At 47.6% G+C, this 13,969-nt stretch overlaps 7 protein-coding genes across 7 annotated transcripts; 2 read left to right on the top strand and 5 right to left on the bottom strand.

The window, feature by feature from the left end:
- Window positions 1-227: 227 nt before the first annotated feature.
- Window positions 228-1,358, top strand: N7508_008328 (alpha/beta hydrolase; the record flags this gene model as incomplete). Its single annotated transcript, XM_058466392.1, has 3 exons — window positions 228-522; window positions 571-1,236; window positions 1,291-1,358. 3 exons carry the CDS (start codon window positions 228-230, stop codon window positions 1,356-1,358), a joined length of 1,029 nt encoding a protein of 342 aa, XP_058317720.1.
- A 266-nt stretch (window positions 1,359-1,624) lies between these two features.
- N7508_008327 (uncharacterized protein) lies at window positions 1,625-2,786 on the bottom strand (the record flags this gene model as incomplete). The annotated part of the gene is made up of 3 exons (XM_058466391.1): window positions 1,625-1,944; window positions 1,997-2,222; window positions 2,274-2,786. The coding sequence occupies 3 exons, from the start codon at window positions 2,784-2,786 to the stop codon at window positions 1,625-1,627; spliced, it is 1,059 nt and encodes a 352-aa protein (XP_058317719.1).
- A 543-nt stretch (window positions 2,787-3,329) lies between these two features.
- N7508_008326 (uncharacterized protein) lies at window positions 3,330-5,094 on the bottom strand (the record flags this gene model as incomplete). The annotated part of the gene is made up of 7 exons (XM_058466390.1): window positions 3,330-3,534; window positions 3,589-3,674; window positions 3,724-3,789; window positions 3,836-4,295; window positions 4,349-4,562; window positions 4,615-4,873; window positions 4,927-5,094. The coding sequence occupies 7 exons, from the start codon at window positions 5,092-5,094 to the stop codon at window positions 3,330-3,332; spliced, it is 1,458 nt and encodes a 485-aa protein (XP_058317718.1).
- Window positions 5,095-5,493: 399 nt separating this feature from the next.
- On the top strand, window positions 5,494-7,000 carry N7508_008325 (uncharacterized protein; the record flags this gene model as incomplete). Its single annotated transcript, XM_058466389.1, has 6 exons — window positions 5,494-5,709; window positions 5,759-5,851; window positions 5,910-6,107; window positions 6,160-6,514; window positions 6,565-6,627; window positions 6,678-7,000. The coding sequence occupies 6 exons, from the start codon at window positions 5,494-5,496 to the stop codon at window positions 6,998-7,000; spliced, it is 1,248 nt and encodes a 415-aa protein (XP_058317717.1).
- Window positions 7,001-7,202: 202 nt separating this feature from the next.
- Window positions 7,203-9,076, bottom strand: N7508_008324 (uncharacterized protein; the record flags this gene model as incomplete). The annotated part of the gene is made up of 5 exons (XM_058466388.1): window positions 7,203-8,125; window positions 8,175-8,719; window positions 8,767-8,887; window positions 8,947-8,989; window positions 9,035-9,076. The coding sequence occupies 5 exons, from the start codon at window positions 9,074-9,076 to the stop codon at window positions 7,203-7,205; spliced, it is 1,674 nt and encodes a 557-aa protein (XP_058317716.1).
- A 549-nt stretch (window positions 9,077-9,625) lies between these two features.
- Window positions 9,626-10,696, bottom strand: N7508_008323 (CorA family magnesium transporter; the record flags this gene model as incomplete). The annotated part of the gene is made up of 1 exon (XM_058466387.1): window positions 9,626-10,696. The coding sequence occupies one exon, from the start codon at window positions 10,694-10,696 to the stop codon at window positions 9,626-9,628; it is 1,071 nt and encodes a 356-aa protein (XP_058317715.1).
- Window positions 10,697-12,206: 1,510 nt separating this feature from the next.
- Window positions 12,207-13,421, bottom strand: N7508_008322 (uncharacterized protein; the record flags this gene model as incomplete). Its single annotated transcript, XM_058466386.1, has 1 exon — window positions 12,207-13,421. The coding sequence occupies one exon, from the start codon at window positions 13,419-13,421 to the stop codon at window positions 12,207-12,209; it is 1,215 nt and encodes a 404-aa protein (XP_058317714.1).
- Window positions 13,422-13,969: the final 548 nt, after the last annotated feature.

Below are 13,969 nucleotides of genomic sequence, written 5' to 3'. Positions count from 1 at the left end.
CCTGGTTACCCACGCCTACCTCTCATTTTGCTCTCCGCCGTATCTGACCCTTCCGAACCCGTCGCCTAGATAAGAAGCGGGGGTCCGTCCGTCGGCAAGCTGCGACGGATGAAGGCTTCACTAAGAAAAGGCATTGTTTATTCGCTACGTGCGCAAGACTATAACAATATAAAGTGATCTGGGGCATTGTACTTTCTGGTAACTACGATCATCTTCAAACTGAAATCATGTCGCACGAAGCTTTGAATCCTATCCACCCCTCGGCCCTTCCCCATTTGGACCCAGTGTTCGTTCAGCTTTATAACGATAATGTTGCACACACACCTTCGGGGCCAATCGACCTGAGCATCCTGCGCACAAAGTACTCAGTCTTGTACTCATATGGCACAGGCCCTGCTCCAGACTGTGCACGTATCTATGATGCGCAAGTTCCCGGTCACAATGGGGATCTGATTTCAGTCCGGGTATACGAGCCTGAGTCACCTGGGCCATGGCCTGTGCACGTGGACTTTCACGGCGGCGGTAAGAAAATCGACAATGAGACTTGAATTTTATTGACACAAATAACAGGTTGGGGCCTCGGCGATCTTGATACAGAATCACACATCTTGAAACATATTTGCAACAAGGCCAACGTTTGTGTTATTGATGTCGACTATCGTCTGGTCCCTGAACACGCTTTTCCAATTGGTATTCAAGACTCGTTTGCGGCATTGCGCTATATTCACAAAGAAGGCGCCGAAAGGTTCGGAATTGACCCCACCCGAATTTCCTTAGGTGGCGTCTCAGCAGGGGGCAACATCGCTTTGGTATGCGCCCATCTGGCTCGTGACAGCGATATTACCGTGAAGCTTATTGCTGTCGGCACACCAACTGTGGACAACATTGCCTCGTACAAGTCCGCATCTGAGGCCCCCTGGCCCTCGATGCAAGAGATGGAACACGCACCAACACTCAACTGGGCGCGATTGAAGTGGTTTGATACTCTCAAATGGCAAAGCATTGATGCCAAGGGTCCCAATCGTGAATCGCAACTTGGGGCTGTGAAGTGGTATGCCAATCTTCTTGATGCGCCTGATTTCACACGCCTACCGAGGACTGTCATCTATACCGCCGGATGCGATCCTCTGCGTGATGAGGGCGAGGCATATGCTAAGAGGTTGATTGAAGCTGGGACTGAGGTGATTCAGAAGCGATTCTTGGGTGTTCCCCACCCGTTCATGCATATGGATAAGGGTATGTTATCGGCTTTATTCCCACGGCCTTACATTGTACTAACACTTTCTTCAGATCTATGGCAAGCTAAGGAGTTTATTGACATGACGGCTGAGCATATTAAGTCTACGCTGCATGCATGATGGAAAGGATAAAAGATTTCAGTGAAACGGAAGGTGTCAATACAATAAATTCTTCTTTTTTTTTCTACGTGTCTTGGATGCATTAGTACCGTTCCATAATGAAAGTATAGTTGAAATTTAGCTTTCTGTATTTTTTTCAACGTTAGGTAAGATTAATGTGCTATAGGCGAGATGGAAGAAATGGCGACCCAGTAATGCAGCGGCGTCTAATTTGGGGTAATGCCTTCAAAGCTCAGTATTTGTATTTCTGTTTGGTCTTGTTCTTATTAAATGGTACTGGCACAAATTCCCTCCATGTCATAAAGCTGATGCGCCAATGGAATTATTGACTCCTCCAGTGTTCGAAAATTCATCGCTAAAAGCTCCTGTGCTTTTGAAGAATTGCATGAGTAGTGTGTAGCCGCAATGCGCTTCCCAGGCTCGCCCACTGGAGCACGATGCCTGTCCGAAAGCCTAGAACGAATAATATCGGCAACCTCTTGCGTATCATAGGACCCCTGGGTTACCAGAAACCTCTCATTGCCGGTGCCTGAGAATGTTAATGTTTTCAAACTTGTTTCGGCCAAATCCTCCACATCAATCCAGACTTAAAGGTCGAAAATTTAGTTTATGCGTCTCAATTTGGAAAAAAGACATACCAGGAGCTTTGGTGGGTGGAAGCTTGGCATCCTTTCCTGCACTCATGACCTGCCAGATAATCTGATTGCTGGCGTTGAGATGGGAAAGAGAGGAAATCGGGTGGATCATCTGGCCGAAAACCATTCCAGGGCATAGCGTCATCAGCTGATATTGAACTGGGTTGTCACGGATGTAATCCCAAGCAGCGCGCTCTGCAACAACTTTGGACGCGCGATACGCAATGGGCTGGATATTATCAGAGAAAATATAATAGTGAATATGGGTTTATGTACTCACCACCATCGATGCATTCACGCCGTCTTCATAGGTCAATGGACACCAGTCCTTTTCAGTATAGACACGCCCCGGTTGCAGGCCCAGACTTGCATCATAAACGCTTGCAAAACTCGACATGATCACAACACGGCGAACATTCTGATTCAACCGAGCAGCCTCGCAGACGACCTGTGTACCCTTGACCGCGGGGATCATGAGCTTTTCTTCAAATTCTCCAGGGACTGCATCGTAATTGAACGCAGACGCCAAATGCAAGATTGACTGACAACCTTCGAGTGTGGCAGCGAAAGCCTTGAGATCGGTTGGATCGGGCACAACAGCGATTTCAAGGAGAGAAAGATTGCTAACTCCACCAGCGTTCAGAGACCTGCGCGTAGCCTCTCCTTTCTCAACGGAGCGCACTGTCGCCCGAACGCGATACTTGGAGCATAAAAGAGTTGCGATGCAGTGGGCGGCAATAAAGCCGTTGCCACCGGTCACTAGCACCATAGATCCCACCTCTACAGGAGCCATTTTCGATATTTCTTTAGGTAAAAATAGACGAGTAAACGTTGACTGCAAGCTCAATTAGAGGGCATTTGGAATAGAAATACAGCTGGGTCAACCGTGGAACCTTGGACAAGGTTTAATCTACTTCGAACAGTTTAGTAAGTCGTTCTGGTCGGCTGCTACAGTATCTGGGTAGTCCCGCGCGGCCGTCGGGTAGATAGATATGCTACAAGGACTTAGCTCATGAGATCGCGTCGGGGTCCGTGGAAATATCATTAGCTTTTTGTATTGGTTGAGAGAAGATGCCATTCCGACAGTGTCTAATCCGATTGAGAAATACACTTCCTTCCTCAGGAGGGGGTCCGTGGCAGCTGTGGGAAATTTACGTTGGCAAGTAAGAAATGTGATGCATTTACACACCTTTCCCAATGGGGACAGTGCCTGCAACTCCCTACTTGAATGAAACAGGACGGGGATATCTGAACTTTAGGCATTGTGGCATAGATTGTGATAGATTAACAGGGTGTAGTCTGCAGTAATGTCATTGAATACATGAAAAATGACTTCTCAATACACATAGCGGAAATTGTCATCGTCTTGCGTGTCGCGAACGGCCCCCTTACTAGCCAATCGTGTCTCTATCCGACTACGTGCCGGTGTACCAAGTCGATCAGCAACTGCGTTACGCCTTCCATACAACATCCTCAGGGCCGTAGAAACCGCAATAGCAGCAGCGTTAACCGCTACAATGGTGATCTTTGCCGGTATGTACCTTTTGTATGGGTTAGTTCCAATCCCGTGTTATTTCGTTCGTGTGATGACTTACTGGGGCGCATCTTTGGCTTGGAAAGTCTGAGGGCCAACGATGTTCGCAATGCTGAAGCCTGCAGCGACAATTCCAGCACCAGAGACCTAGAAATGTGAGCGAAAGGAACTAGATATAACGAGCTATAGCATTTACCTTCATTGTGAAGCCCCGGTAGTTGGCTCCTGTCCATGCATAGATAAGGGCTAGGGGTGCGACGGTCTGTTAAGTCAGCTATCTGCTATTTTGAAATATTGGCTTGACTTACCGTATTGACGAGATAAATACCGGCCAAACAGCCAGCTTGATTCTCAGATGGAAGGAAGGACATCAAGCAGGATCCCAGAAGGGTTGGAAGCAATAGCAAATCGATCGCCAGCCATCTCGAAAAGCCTTTTGAGATTGTATATGTAGACACCATGGTTGCCACGATGCTCACGATACCCGAAGGCATGTTCAGTAAAGCGCTTTCCTTGGAGCTGTATCCGAATCCTTTGATGAGGATAGCCGAGAATGTAGTTATGACGCCACTGGGAATTGTGATGAGGATTGTGAGCAAGACGAGCATCCACGTCTGCAGATCTCCAAATGCTTCAAGAATAGACCGCCAGCGGAAGACCTTGAGCCCAACGCCAGCTGAATCATCGGTCAAACGCTGATCAATTCGTAGCTTCTCACTTTCAGTCAGGAATTTGGCGCTCTCGGGGCTGTTGGGAAGAATAAATATCCTATGTAAAGCAAGGTTAGAGTATAATCGACAAGAAACTTAGTCGGACCTTACACAAGCATAGATACCAAGACATTGACAGCACCAACTGCTACAAACATGATGCGCCAGCCTCCGAAAGCCAACTTTGCAGGGGCATGTTGAGCAGCAAAAGAAATCAGTCCACCGATGATTTGCCCAACGCCCAAACCACAGTACCAGAACCCGTAGCGCGGTGTGGACTCTGCTCGAGTATACCACATACTAGTGTACATGGTAAGAGAAGGTGCTAGCAAGGACCATCAGTCGCATTCTATAACACAGTCATGCAGAGGACTCACCAATAACAGCCTCCATCAATCCTAGGAGGATTCTCAACGCAAGCATATGAGAGAAGTTAGAGGCAGCTGACGAACAACAGAGGATTACACCCCAGCAAAAGACATTGGCTCCGAGAACCTTGGTAATGGGAAATTTTTGCAGAAGGGCACCCTGAGGAATTTCCGCCACAGCATATGCAATAAAGAACGACGTTGCAAGCCATGAGAAGTCGTTTCCAGTCATTCCCAGGTCATCCTGCATTCCCATCACGTTTGCATACTAAAGATGTTAGCTGAAAGACCTTAGGGCCACGAAGACTGATCTGTACTCACATTGATGGAAATCTTGTCAATCATTTGCAAGAAATATGTCAAGAACATAATGGGTAAGACGTGGTAGTCAATTTTGCGCACCAGCTTCTTGTCGTCCATGACTACACTGCCCAAGGCACAGTCCTCGGCAACATCATACTTGCCCATGAGCTCAGATTTCTTCTCCATTGCTGTCACTTTGAAGGAATAAAAAATGTAAGATTAGAATACGACACGAGTCCCAGCATATTATCGGTTGGCGGGTTGCCTTTAAGAGCCAGCTCAGACCAGAAACAATAGAGATAGGGATCCAACCTACCGAGAGCTTCCCCAGACAATGATAGGCGCAGACGGAGTGGCTGTCACTTTCAGAGGCAAATTTCAAAGCGGCAAAGATCCACGCGGTCTAATGCAACCGTCGGATAGAGAAAGCCCCTCTCCGCGTCTTAGCGCGAGATAGGAAGAAGCCGAACGGCAATCCACCAGAGCCCTGAAGCTCTGAAGCCCTGAAGCCCAGCTTGAAAATAGTATAAATCGATGATGAAAGATCAAGTTGCTCAATTGTAAAGTAAATCCATCGATCTAACCATGCCTTCTCGTACCGACTCACCTCTTCAAGTCGCCATTATCGGCGCAGGCCTCGGAGGTCTTGGCGCCGCGGTCGCCCTACGCCGTCAAGGCCATGCGGTCACTGTGTATGAGAGATATGATTTTGCTGGTGAAGTAGGTGCCTCACTGAGTGCAGCCTCAAACGGCTCTCGATTTTTGGAGGAATGGGGTGTGGATGTGAAGGGAGCCAAGCCGGTTTGTTCCACTGCCCCCAATCATAGTTCACTAGTCTAATCCGGAACAGGTCATTCTCAAACAACTCATCATGCACAATTGGAGCGATGGGAATGTGCAAAATACCTATCCGCTCGGCGATTACAAGTCCAAATTCGGTACAGTAAGTATTTACCCAGACTCTGATGCTTATGCTTCCGTGGTGTACTCACAGAAGATAGGACTATAACAATTTCCACCGCATTGACATTCACAAAGAACTCTTGAAGTCTGCCTTTGACGCGCCTGGAGAAGGCCCAAAATGTGAATTGAAAGTCAACTTCAAAGCAGTTGAAGTCAATGCAGAGGAAGGTATGCTGCGGTTCGAAAATGGGGCCGAAGCATTGGCCGATATCATTGTAGCTGCAGATGGCATCCGGGTAAGCGAAGCATCATTATGTTATAATTATGAAGCTAACAGGTTCAATGCAGTCCCTTACAAGAAACATGATTGGAATTACTCCAGACTTTGAAATGTCAACTTCCTGCTGCTACCGCTGCATCATCGGGGCTGACAAGCTTCGGTCCCTTGGCTTAGAGGACTATATCTCCAACGAAGCCATCGAGTACTGGGGAGGGTTCGGCATCAATAAGATTGTCATGTCTCCCTGCAGCAACGGTGAGGTGGTAAGCTGTTACTGTTTCTATCCCGCGTCGCACAACAACGTGCGTGACGATGGATGGAATATTAGTGCCACACCCCAGCAACTCGTAGAGACCTTCCCAGACCTAGATCCCAGAATGAAGACTTTGATGTTGAATGCCGAGGACATCAAGATGTGGCGGCGTGAGTATAGTTCGTTCCCTTTCAAATCTCTTGCTAACCCTCGACAACAGTGTACAAGCACCAGCCTTATCCATACTGGGTCAAGGGCAAGGTTTGTTTGTTGGGTGATGCCGGTAAGCCTAGAAACCTTGCTTTCAAATTCAAACTGCTGATTTTGTGTTAGCCCACCCTATGATGCCCGATCAGTCGCAAGGATCTTGCATGGCATTCGAAGATGCGGGTGCTTTGGGCCTGGTCTTCAACAAGAATTTCCGTGAAGACTACGGAGTTCCCGAAGGTTTGAAGATCTATGAAAAGTTGCGCAAAGGTCGCGCTACCAGAGTGCAGGAGGCGAGCTTCAGAGCTCGCGAGAACCTCAGCGAGAGAATTGGGTGGAGCTCCTCTACTGATCGGCCAGGAAAGCTTACCATTGAGGAGGTTTGTGGGTATAACATGAGGGATCATCTGGCTGAGCTGGTTGCTGAGGAAAAGGGGACTCAAGTTTGAAAATTGCTAACTCATGACGTGCGTCTTGATTAAATTGTTTTGAGCGCGTCGGGTAAGCTTGCCATTTCACCTCCTCGCGTTTCTTCTGTGTCATAAACCCTCTCCAATATATTTATACAGCAATAAAAATTAGGTTCATAGTCGATCAATGGGTATTCGATATTTAACAAATCTTACGCGACATGACAGCATAAACTAGAAATTATATAAATACTACACCGGGGAATTGACTGTATCTCACAGCAGCCCAGTTCAGATCTGACGGACTGTTCCCCCCTTTCCAAACTGTCTCCAGTAGTTGACGAGCATGATGAATGTGACTGAATCCCAAGGTATTTTCCATCACCATGATTCTCTCCTTCACAATCATTCGCCGCTCAACGCTGATACTGCTGGACCCAGCAATGACGAGTGGGAATAAGAGACACCCCTCCACTCTGCTTGCATACGGAATCCGCTGCACAGACTCTAGAATAGTACCAACGCAGCGTTCTACAAACTCATGCAAGACATCATATCCTTCCACAATCTGATGCAGCCGAAGTCTAATTGCCCATTCAAAGGCAGTAGTAGCGCGGTCCGTATCGCGGTCCAAATCCGCAGAGGACTTGCTGTCATAATCAGCGCGCCAATCATCAATCCGGTCTTCAAGATGATCCGCCGCAGCTCTGAACCCCACTTCAGATAGCTCGTCGACACGCCTGCTCCTGTGATTCGCTAACAGATTGACCATCCCAAGATAGTCAAACAGCGCCGGCGAGATACCGTAAATTGCATCCAATGATCGGGTTTTGTCGAGATCGGGGACACTGCTTCGTCGTAATGAGCTTGTTAGATCCGTCATGCTATCATTGCTCTGTAACAAGGGTGCCTTGCAACGAGAGATGGTTGACATAGCGTCGAGATAGTGGAAGAGACTTAGGCAGAATGTCCATTCATCAGATGGGATCAGAGTTTGGAATGCAGGGGACTTCAATATCGCGCTGGCGGCTTTCAGGTGCCATTTCCAGACACGAGATGTACCATCAAACAATTCCGTAAGACATAGTAAAAGTACCGTAGCACAAGCTTCGAATATCGATTGGCGGTCTGAGAAACCTAGCAACTTGTTGACCTGTGTCAAAGCTAGGAAAAGTTAGCCTGTATCAAACTATGGAGTCAATACGGGTCCTACCTTTGCCTTGTCTGGTCAAAGCGCACCCCCAGATTGTCGGATAGACTCTCTTCCAATGGCACCCACTCAAACTCAAAATAACGCTGGTAACTGTATCCGAAACTGCAGCTAGCGGCAAAAGAGTGACCAGGAATGGGTTCCGATCTCCATCCTGAGAGCGCGATAAAGCTCTAGACACGACCTGGATATAGTGGTTGAAGAGTGACCGATCTTCTTCCGTCCGCAAATGAGGATTCGCAGAGATGGGAGATCGATCCAATGACAAGGGTAGAGCGTTCTTCTTTGGCAAGGGATGGGGAAAGAGCGTGACAATAAACTCCTCATCGTCATAAGGGGTAATGGGGCTGAGCGCAGGCGGACCGCCGTCGGAATCGTCAATCGGAACGGCATCAGCAGACACGGTGGCAACGGATAGAAGTGAGGAAGTATCATTCAGGTCTGGGCTGTGCGCTTCAACATCGATAGCCCTGGCAGGCCACTCACAGGGAAGATTCAGGCGGCGGCAGTCGCTGCACTTGGGGCGGTTCTCATCGCACTTCTTCTTTCTGCGGGTGATTAGCTTCCGAAAGTCTTAGCAGCTCTACTATATTACCTTGTCTTGCAGGGCAAACAGCCGCCTCGGGACCGCGATGCACGGGGCCGGCGCGCCGGCGATCCGCGAGACAAGGCTGACTCCTCATCTAGAAATCGGGGCTTGCAGGCATGTCCTAAACCTATAGCCAAGAGATCAGTCAATGATCAAAGATAGCTCAAAAACAGTGCATTGATATACGTTTGCAGCGTGAACAGGGTGAATCGCCATCGCATCGTTGTTTCTATTGAAGTTAGCGTGGTTGATGTCTCGGGGGTAGATCACTCACAATATGCGCGCAACGGGCGCAACAGCCTCGGGGTGTACTCATTGTGTGCAGAGAATAGGTGAGGAGATTCAAGATGCGACGGTTATCTTTCTCCCAAGCCACATTGATAAGCTGTTCACGATGATTTGGTGGATTTACCGAAGTGCGGGGAATCAGGGTTTAGCGTCGCCTCTTTTAACTTGAGAGATTCATTTGATGAATTGGGGTAGAGCGAAGCTGTCTTGGTTTGGGTATTTCTATGTTCCAATATCAATGTTCATGGCCAAACATCCCCATTTATCCCCGTTCATCCCTATTTGAAGCATCCCCGCGTTCAATATCATTTCCAAGCAAACATAATATTGAGTAGAAGTTGCCATAGTTGTCTTCAGGCATGGTTGCGGTTGATGAGAATTGATGAAATGGATCAAGTAAGTTGAAATTGCATGATGGAAGCAAGTCAAGTTGATAAAGGAAGGAGAGAAGAGGAAGAGAAGAGGAAGACGAAAGAGTATTTTGTTGGCTATCACAACCATGTGCCTTCCCAAGTAGAGTCATCGTGATCGGTTGACAATTCTTATGTTGGCGACACTGCATGGACTGGCAAACACTTCAAAATCGTAACTGGCGGTATTTGTTAAGCTTCCACATCCCATACCTTGAAATGAGCCCAGTGCCTATGACACTCGCTCCAACAAGAACTGCAAATGCATAGGTACTCTCTTCGAGGTAATTGATCACATTCATACCAAACAAGCCCGCTACGAACGTGGACACAGCGAATCCGAGCATGCAGATCTCCAGTTGAGCTTCGAATATCATGATCTGGTTTCGGCGCACGTCCAGAATCGACTGGGTAGTGTCTGTTGTTCGATTCACATCCCCCAGCAGTGCACTAGCAGACTCAGAGATCGCATCAGCATTCTTATGGTATGCCTCCAAAAGATATTCGACCTCTTGGTGGTCTTCAATAGCATGTTCTTCTCCGGACTGGTTATCAGACAGGTACATGGTGGCCATGTCTTCATCATTACTGAGGAGTTCTTGTAGCGCGGATCGTACTTGTCGCGCACGTTGTCCAATAGCCACCAGCCGCTTACCGTGGTCCTGTAATCCACGTAGAACAGAGTGAACAAGATCATCTTTTGTTGGGTCGCGTAAGCTCTCTTTGACCTCACGCCTAATCAAAATATGCTCCGCCTCAAGAGTTGCAATAACAGAGGCCAAAGCAGCATCCACAACGCGCAACTCATATGGGAGCCTCGTCGCAAAGCCAGACCCATGATCAAGGTTTAACTTGCTCTGGAGATCTTTCAAGAAGACATCTTGCACCTTGACATCAGAATCTTCGGTCGGCAAAAGAAACAGAAGCACTCCATCGGCTCTCACAAGAAGCCTCAGAGTAAACATGCTGATGAATATGGTAGAAGGACGGACCAAGATATGCGGGATGCCTTCAGAGACAAGATCAACATTGCGCAGGTCTCGACTATCCAGGCCATACCTCTTAGCGACATCGGCTTTGGTGCCACGAAGGTCTGAATGCTTGACTGATCCATCGGCATTCAAGGCCATGCAGCGCAGCTCCGTAGCATCGTTCATGCGATTCCGCGATAGAGCAAGGGATAGATTGAAGACTTCCTGATTAAAAGATGTCTCGCGATTAATATCAGTCTCTGACATGACGTGTAATGATTTATTCGGCGATGTGATTATTCCTCGTCGCGTACAGGGATTGATTTGGATTGGAGGTTTGATGACATTGCGTAAAGGGAGACATGATCGTGCTGTAAAAGGCGCAATGCGTGTTGAACATCTTGTCTGAGTAGTTCTCGATATAAGAGATATTAATCTGCCAACATTATGTTCATGCATGTTGAAATGGTGAGAAAAGTACTCCGCAGCAAGAAAAGCCGTCTCGGTGGTCGGAGTAATCGGACCCCGTCTCCGATAGAGTAGTCTGACGTGCCCAGTGAGATTGTCTCACCGTCTTTGCTACCGCCTTTATTCTCCGCTCACAGGATAAGTTAACCCCGATGTTGACTTGACGTATTCCACCATCGAGTGGTCCAGCTATCACTCCTGTCTACAATGAGTTTTCTTATCTTTGCGTTCGATCCGCATCAGCGGTAAGCCACTGTCATTACAAGTCTTAGCTTGGTTCATTATATATTGCACGTACTTGATATTAAATCTACCTACCTTCAATCAGAAAATCTCGCATTTGCTCTGCAAAAACAAATCCCCCTGGTCTCTGTATTTTGCCTATTGACAAAACGTCATGAGCCCACACATCATGGTTCCACATAAGGTGCGATATTAAGAAAGCTGTCGATTGATATGCTAGCTAGTATCACCCTGTGATGCTACATGTCACATTTTGTTGTTCAAACTTTCCTTTCGAACCCAAGTTACCAAAATGTGCTGATGCAAGAACTCTCGGAGTTCCCAGGATTGTTCAAATTTTCGACAGCAGCCTCCAGTCCTGCAATTTTGACGGGTGCAAGAGGCATCGCTTATACATTGACAATCTTTGAGATAGAAGGCGCTGCCATGGACAAAATGTGTTGACCAGTAGGCGAAATTATGCCGACAGAACTAGGCATTGGCACGAGTCGAACAGTTCAAACAATTAATAAAATTCTTCTTTTGAGCACTTCATCTCAGGGATCACCGATATAACTTAGTAAATAATAAATACTAAGCGAAAGAGATTATACCAAATTACCACTATAAAGGTATTTCTTAAGCTTATCGAATTTGCTAGATGGCTGGATCTTTTTGCCACTCACAATCTGGATCGATTTATTTTGCACAAAGCGGTTTGTTATAGAGAATGCTAACTACGATAACAGAGCCAGAGGTCCTTAGGAATCGTCATAAGCAAAGTAAAAATTCCCTAGTGATGATACAAAGCGTTCAGGAAGAGCTGTTTCACCGACCATGACAACCGGACAGCAGCATATCGGAGGAAATCGATATAGAGCAACAAAAACTGTAGACAGCATGGAGCCGGATTGGTGGTAGAAGTAGCAAACAAATAGTCAATGGAGTAAGCGCATCTGAGTAAAAGCAGGCAGCAATGGTAACAATAGTAGACGTTACAAACACAGGTTGGCGATGACAACGGCTAAGAAATAAATAACAGATGAAGCAAAAGATATAACGAAAACGTAAGAAGCAACCTCGGTAATTACTTGAGCGAGGGACTATTCTCAGCAGGTAGGTTGACCGTCTCAAGTACTCGCAAAGTCGGCTCGTGGTGGAGGAGTGATCTGCCAATGACGAGGTCAACCATCTTAAAATCGACTGTGGCTGAAAGCGTAGCCCACGCTGAGTATGTCATTCGAAACAGAACGATCGCGGAGGCGTAGGTCTCAAATGCATCCACGAGACTAACTTGCATATCGGCTGGCAAAGCCTCAATCACTTTGCGGAACTCATTAGTGGCTGTTTGAGCATTGCCCTCAATCGTTAGGTGCACAAGAACATGTTTTTCTCGCGTCGGATGAGGAGGGAAAGGCTGGTATGGTGAGCCGTGGTAAGAGGCACTGTGTGGAGGCTTGAAGCCGAGCGCAATAGTACCAGCTGTACCTAAGCGCTTTAACTCTGCCCTGGGGGCATGAAGAGGTCGTTCGCGTTCAAGGTCAGCGAGGATCGCAGTCGTGGTAATTATCGGTGCCCCTGACTTGCGTAGTGACCGAACTGCCTTTCCGAAACGCTGGGTGAAGGTTATACCGTCTCTGCGCGACCTCATTGTTTGATTCTTATTGGTGGCCGCCAGAATTTGTAAGGCTCTTGTACCGGTACTTCGCGCGCCCCCAGCATAGCAGCAGTCGAGGAATCCTAGTGCGTCAATATGGTCCAGGTCCCCAGAGTCCCGAAACAATAGATCTCTAACCGTCCCCCAACGGAGGTCCTTTCCTGAACCGGAGCATAGGTGCAATTCGCCTCCCTCCATTCGACCATGACCGATGTATGCGAATACATAAAGTGACTGGCCTTTTTTGCGTGGGGAGCGAAGGGAGTTCAGTCTGTCTTGAATCTTTTTACGCAAATTCCAAGCGGGAGTTTTGTCATTTGCTTCAATCTTGTAGACCAGGGCATTAATCCCGAAACAGTCCGTGAGAACAGCTTTGAGAGTCTCTGCATCGCTATCCGCCAATGTGTCATCTTTCTCCCAGAAAACGATCAAAGCAGACTTGGAGGTATAATGCTTTCCGCGGTTGTTGATCGCCACATTCAGGTCGGCCTTCATTTGTGGAAGGGGGTAACTTTTTGGCTGTTGTGCTGTTGTCGACAGGCTGGTTCCTGCGAGTGTGGGGATCAACGAGGTCGGGCTTGAAGGAGATAATACGGATGAAGGCAATGTCGGTGATGCCGGAGCTTTCGTAGACATCATCTTCATCGTGGCGAAAGAAACAATTTTGCGGTAATGAGGTTTTTGTCTTTGAGATCAATGTGTAAAAGATTTGAAGAAGGTGAAGGAAGGCAAGTGACGGACGAGGTTGTTCGAGAAGGAGAGGAAAGACCACTGAGTCACATGGAAGCTTCAACCCCCAAAGCTGATACCCGTTGGCAAAAGTCAGCAGCCGCTCTACATTCGTCATTATGTCAGACGATTACAGATACAGACTGGAGTCCGGGCGCATGTTTATCTGGCGTTGCCAAAGTGCCTCCGAAACAGAATACCGCAATATAAGCCATACTGCTCCTTGCAACCTATACTGGGTAAGCCTATTCCGTTTCACACGATTTCCATCGACGTCGTATTACGATTGCCCACATCCACTACATCCTACAACGCAGTCGCGCTCTTGAAGTGCATATTCACCAAACGCTTCGGCGCGGTACCCGGTAACGCAGTCTACATAAGCCAGGACTGGGCACTGGCACTGTTGAAATAGCTTTAGATGTCTGACCATGATTTACTTTCTGTGTTGATCGCGGATGGAG

The sequence above is a fragment of the Penicillium antarcticum genome (genome assembly GCF_028974205.1).
Source record: "Penicillium antarcticum strain IBT 31339 chromosome Unknown utg000008l_segment0_segment0, whole genome shotgun sequence".
NCBI classification, from domain to species: domain Eukaryota; kingdom Fungi; phylum Ascomycota; class Eurotiomycetes; order Eurotiales; family Aspergillaceae; genus Penicillium; species Penicillium antarcticum.
Note: the sequence above shows the minus strand (reverse complement) of the source record. Positions and strands in the feature narration are given on the sequence as shown.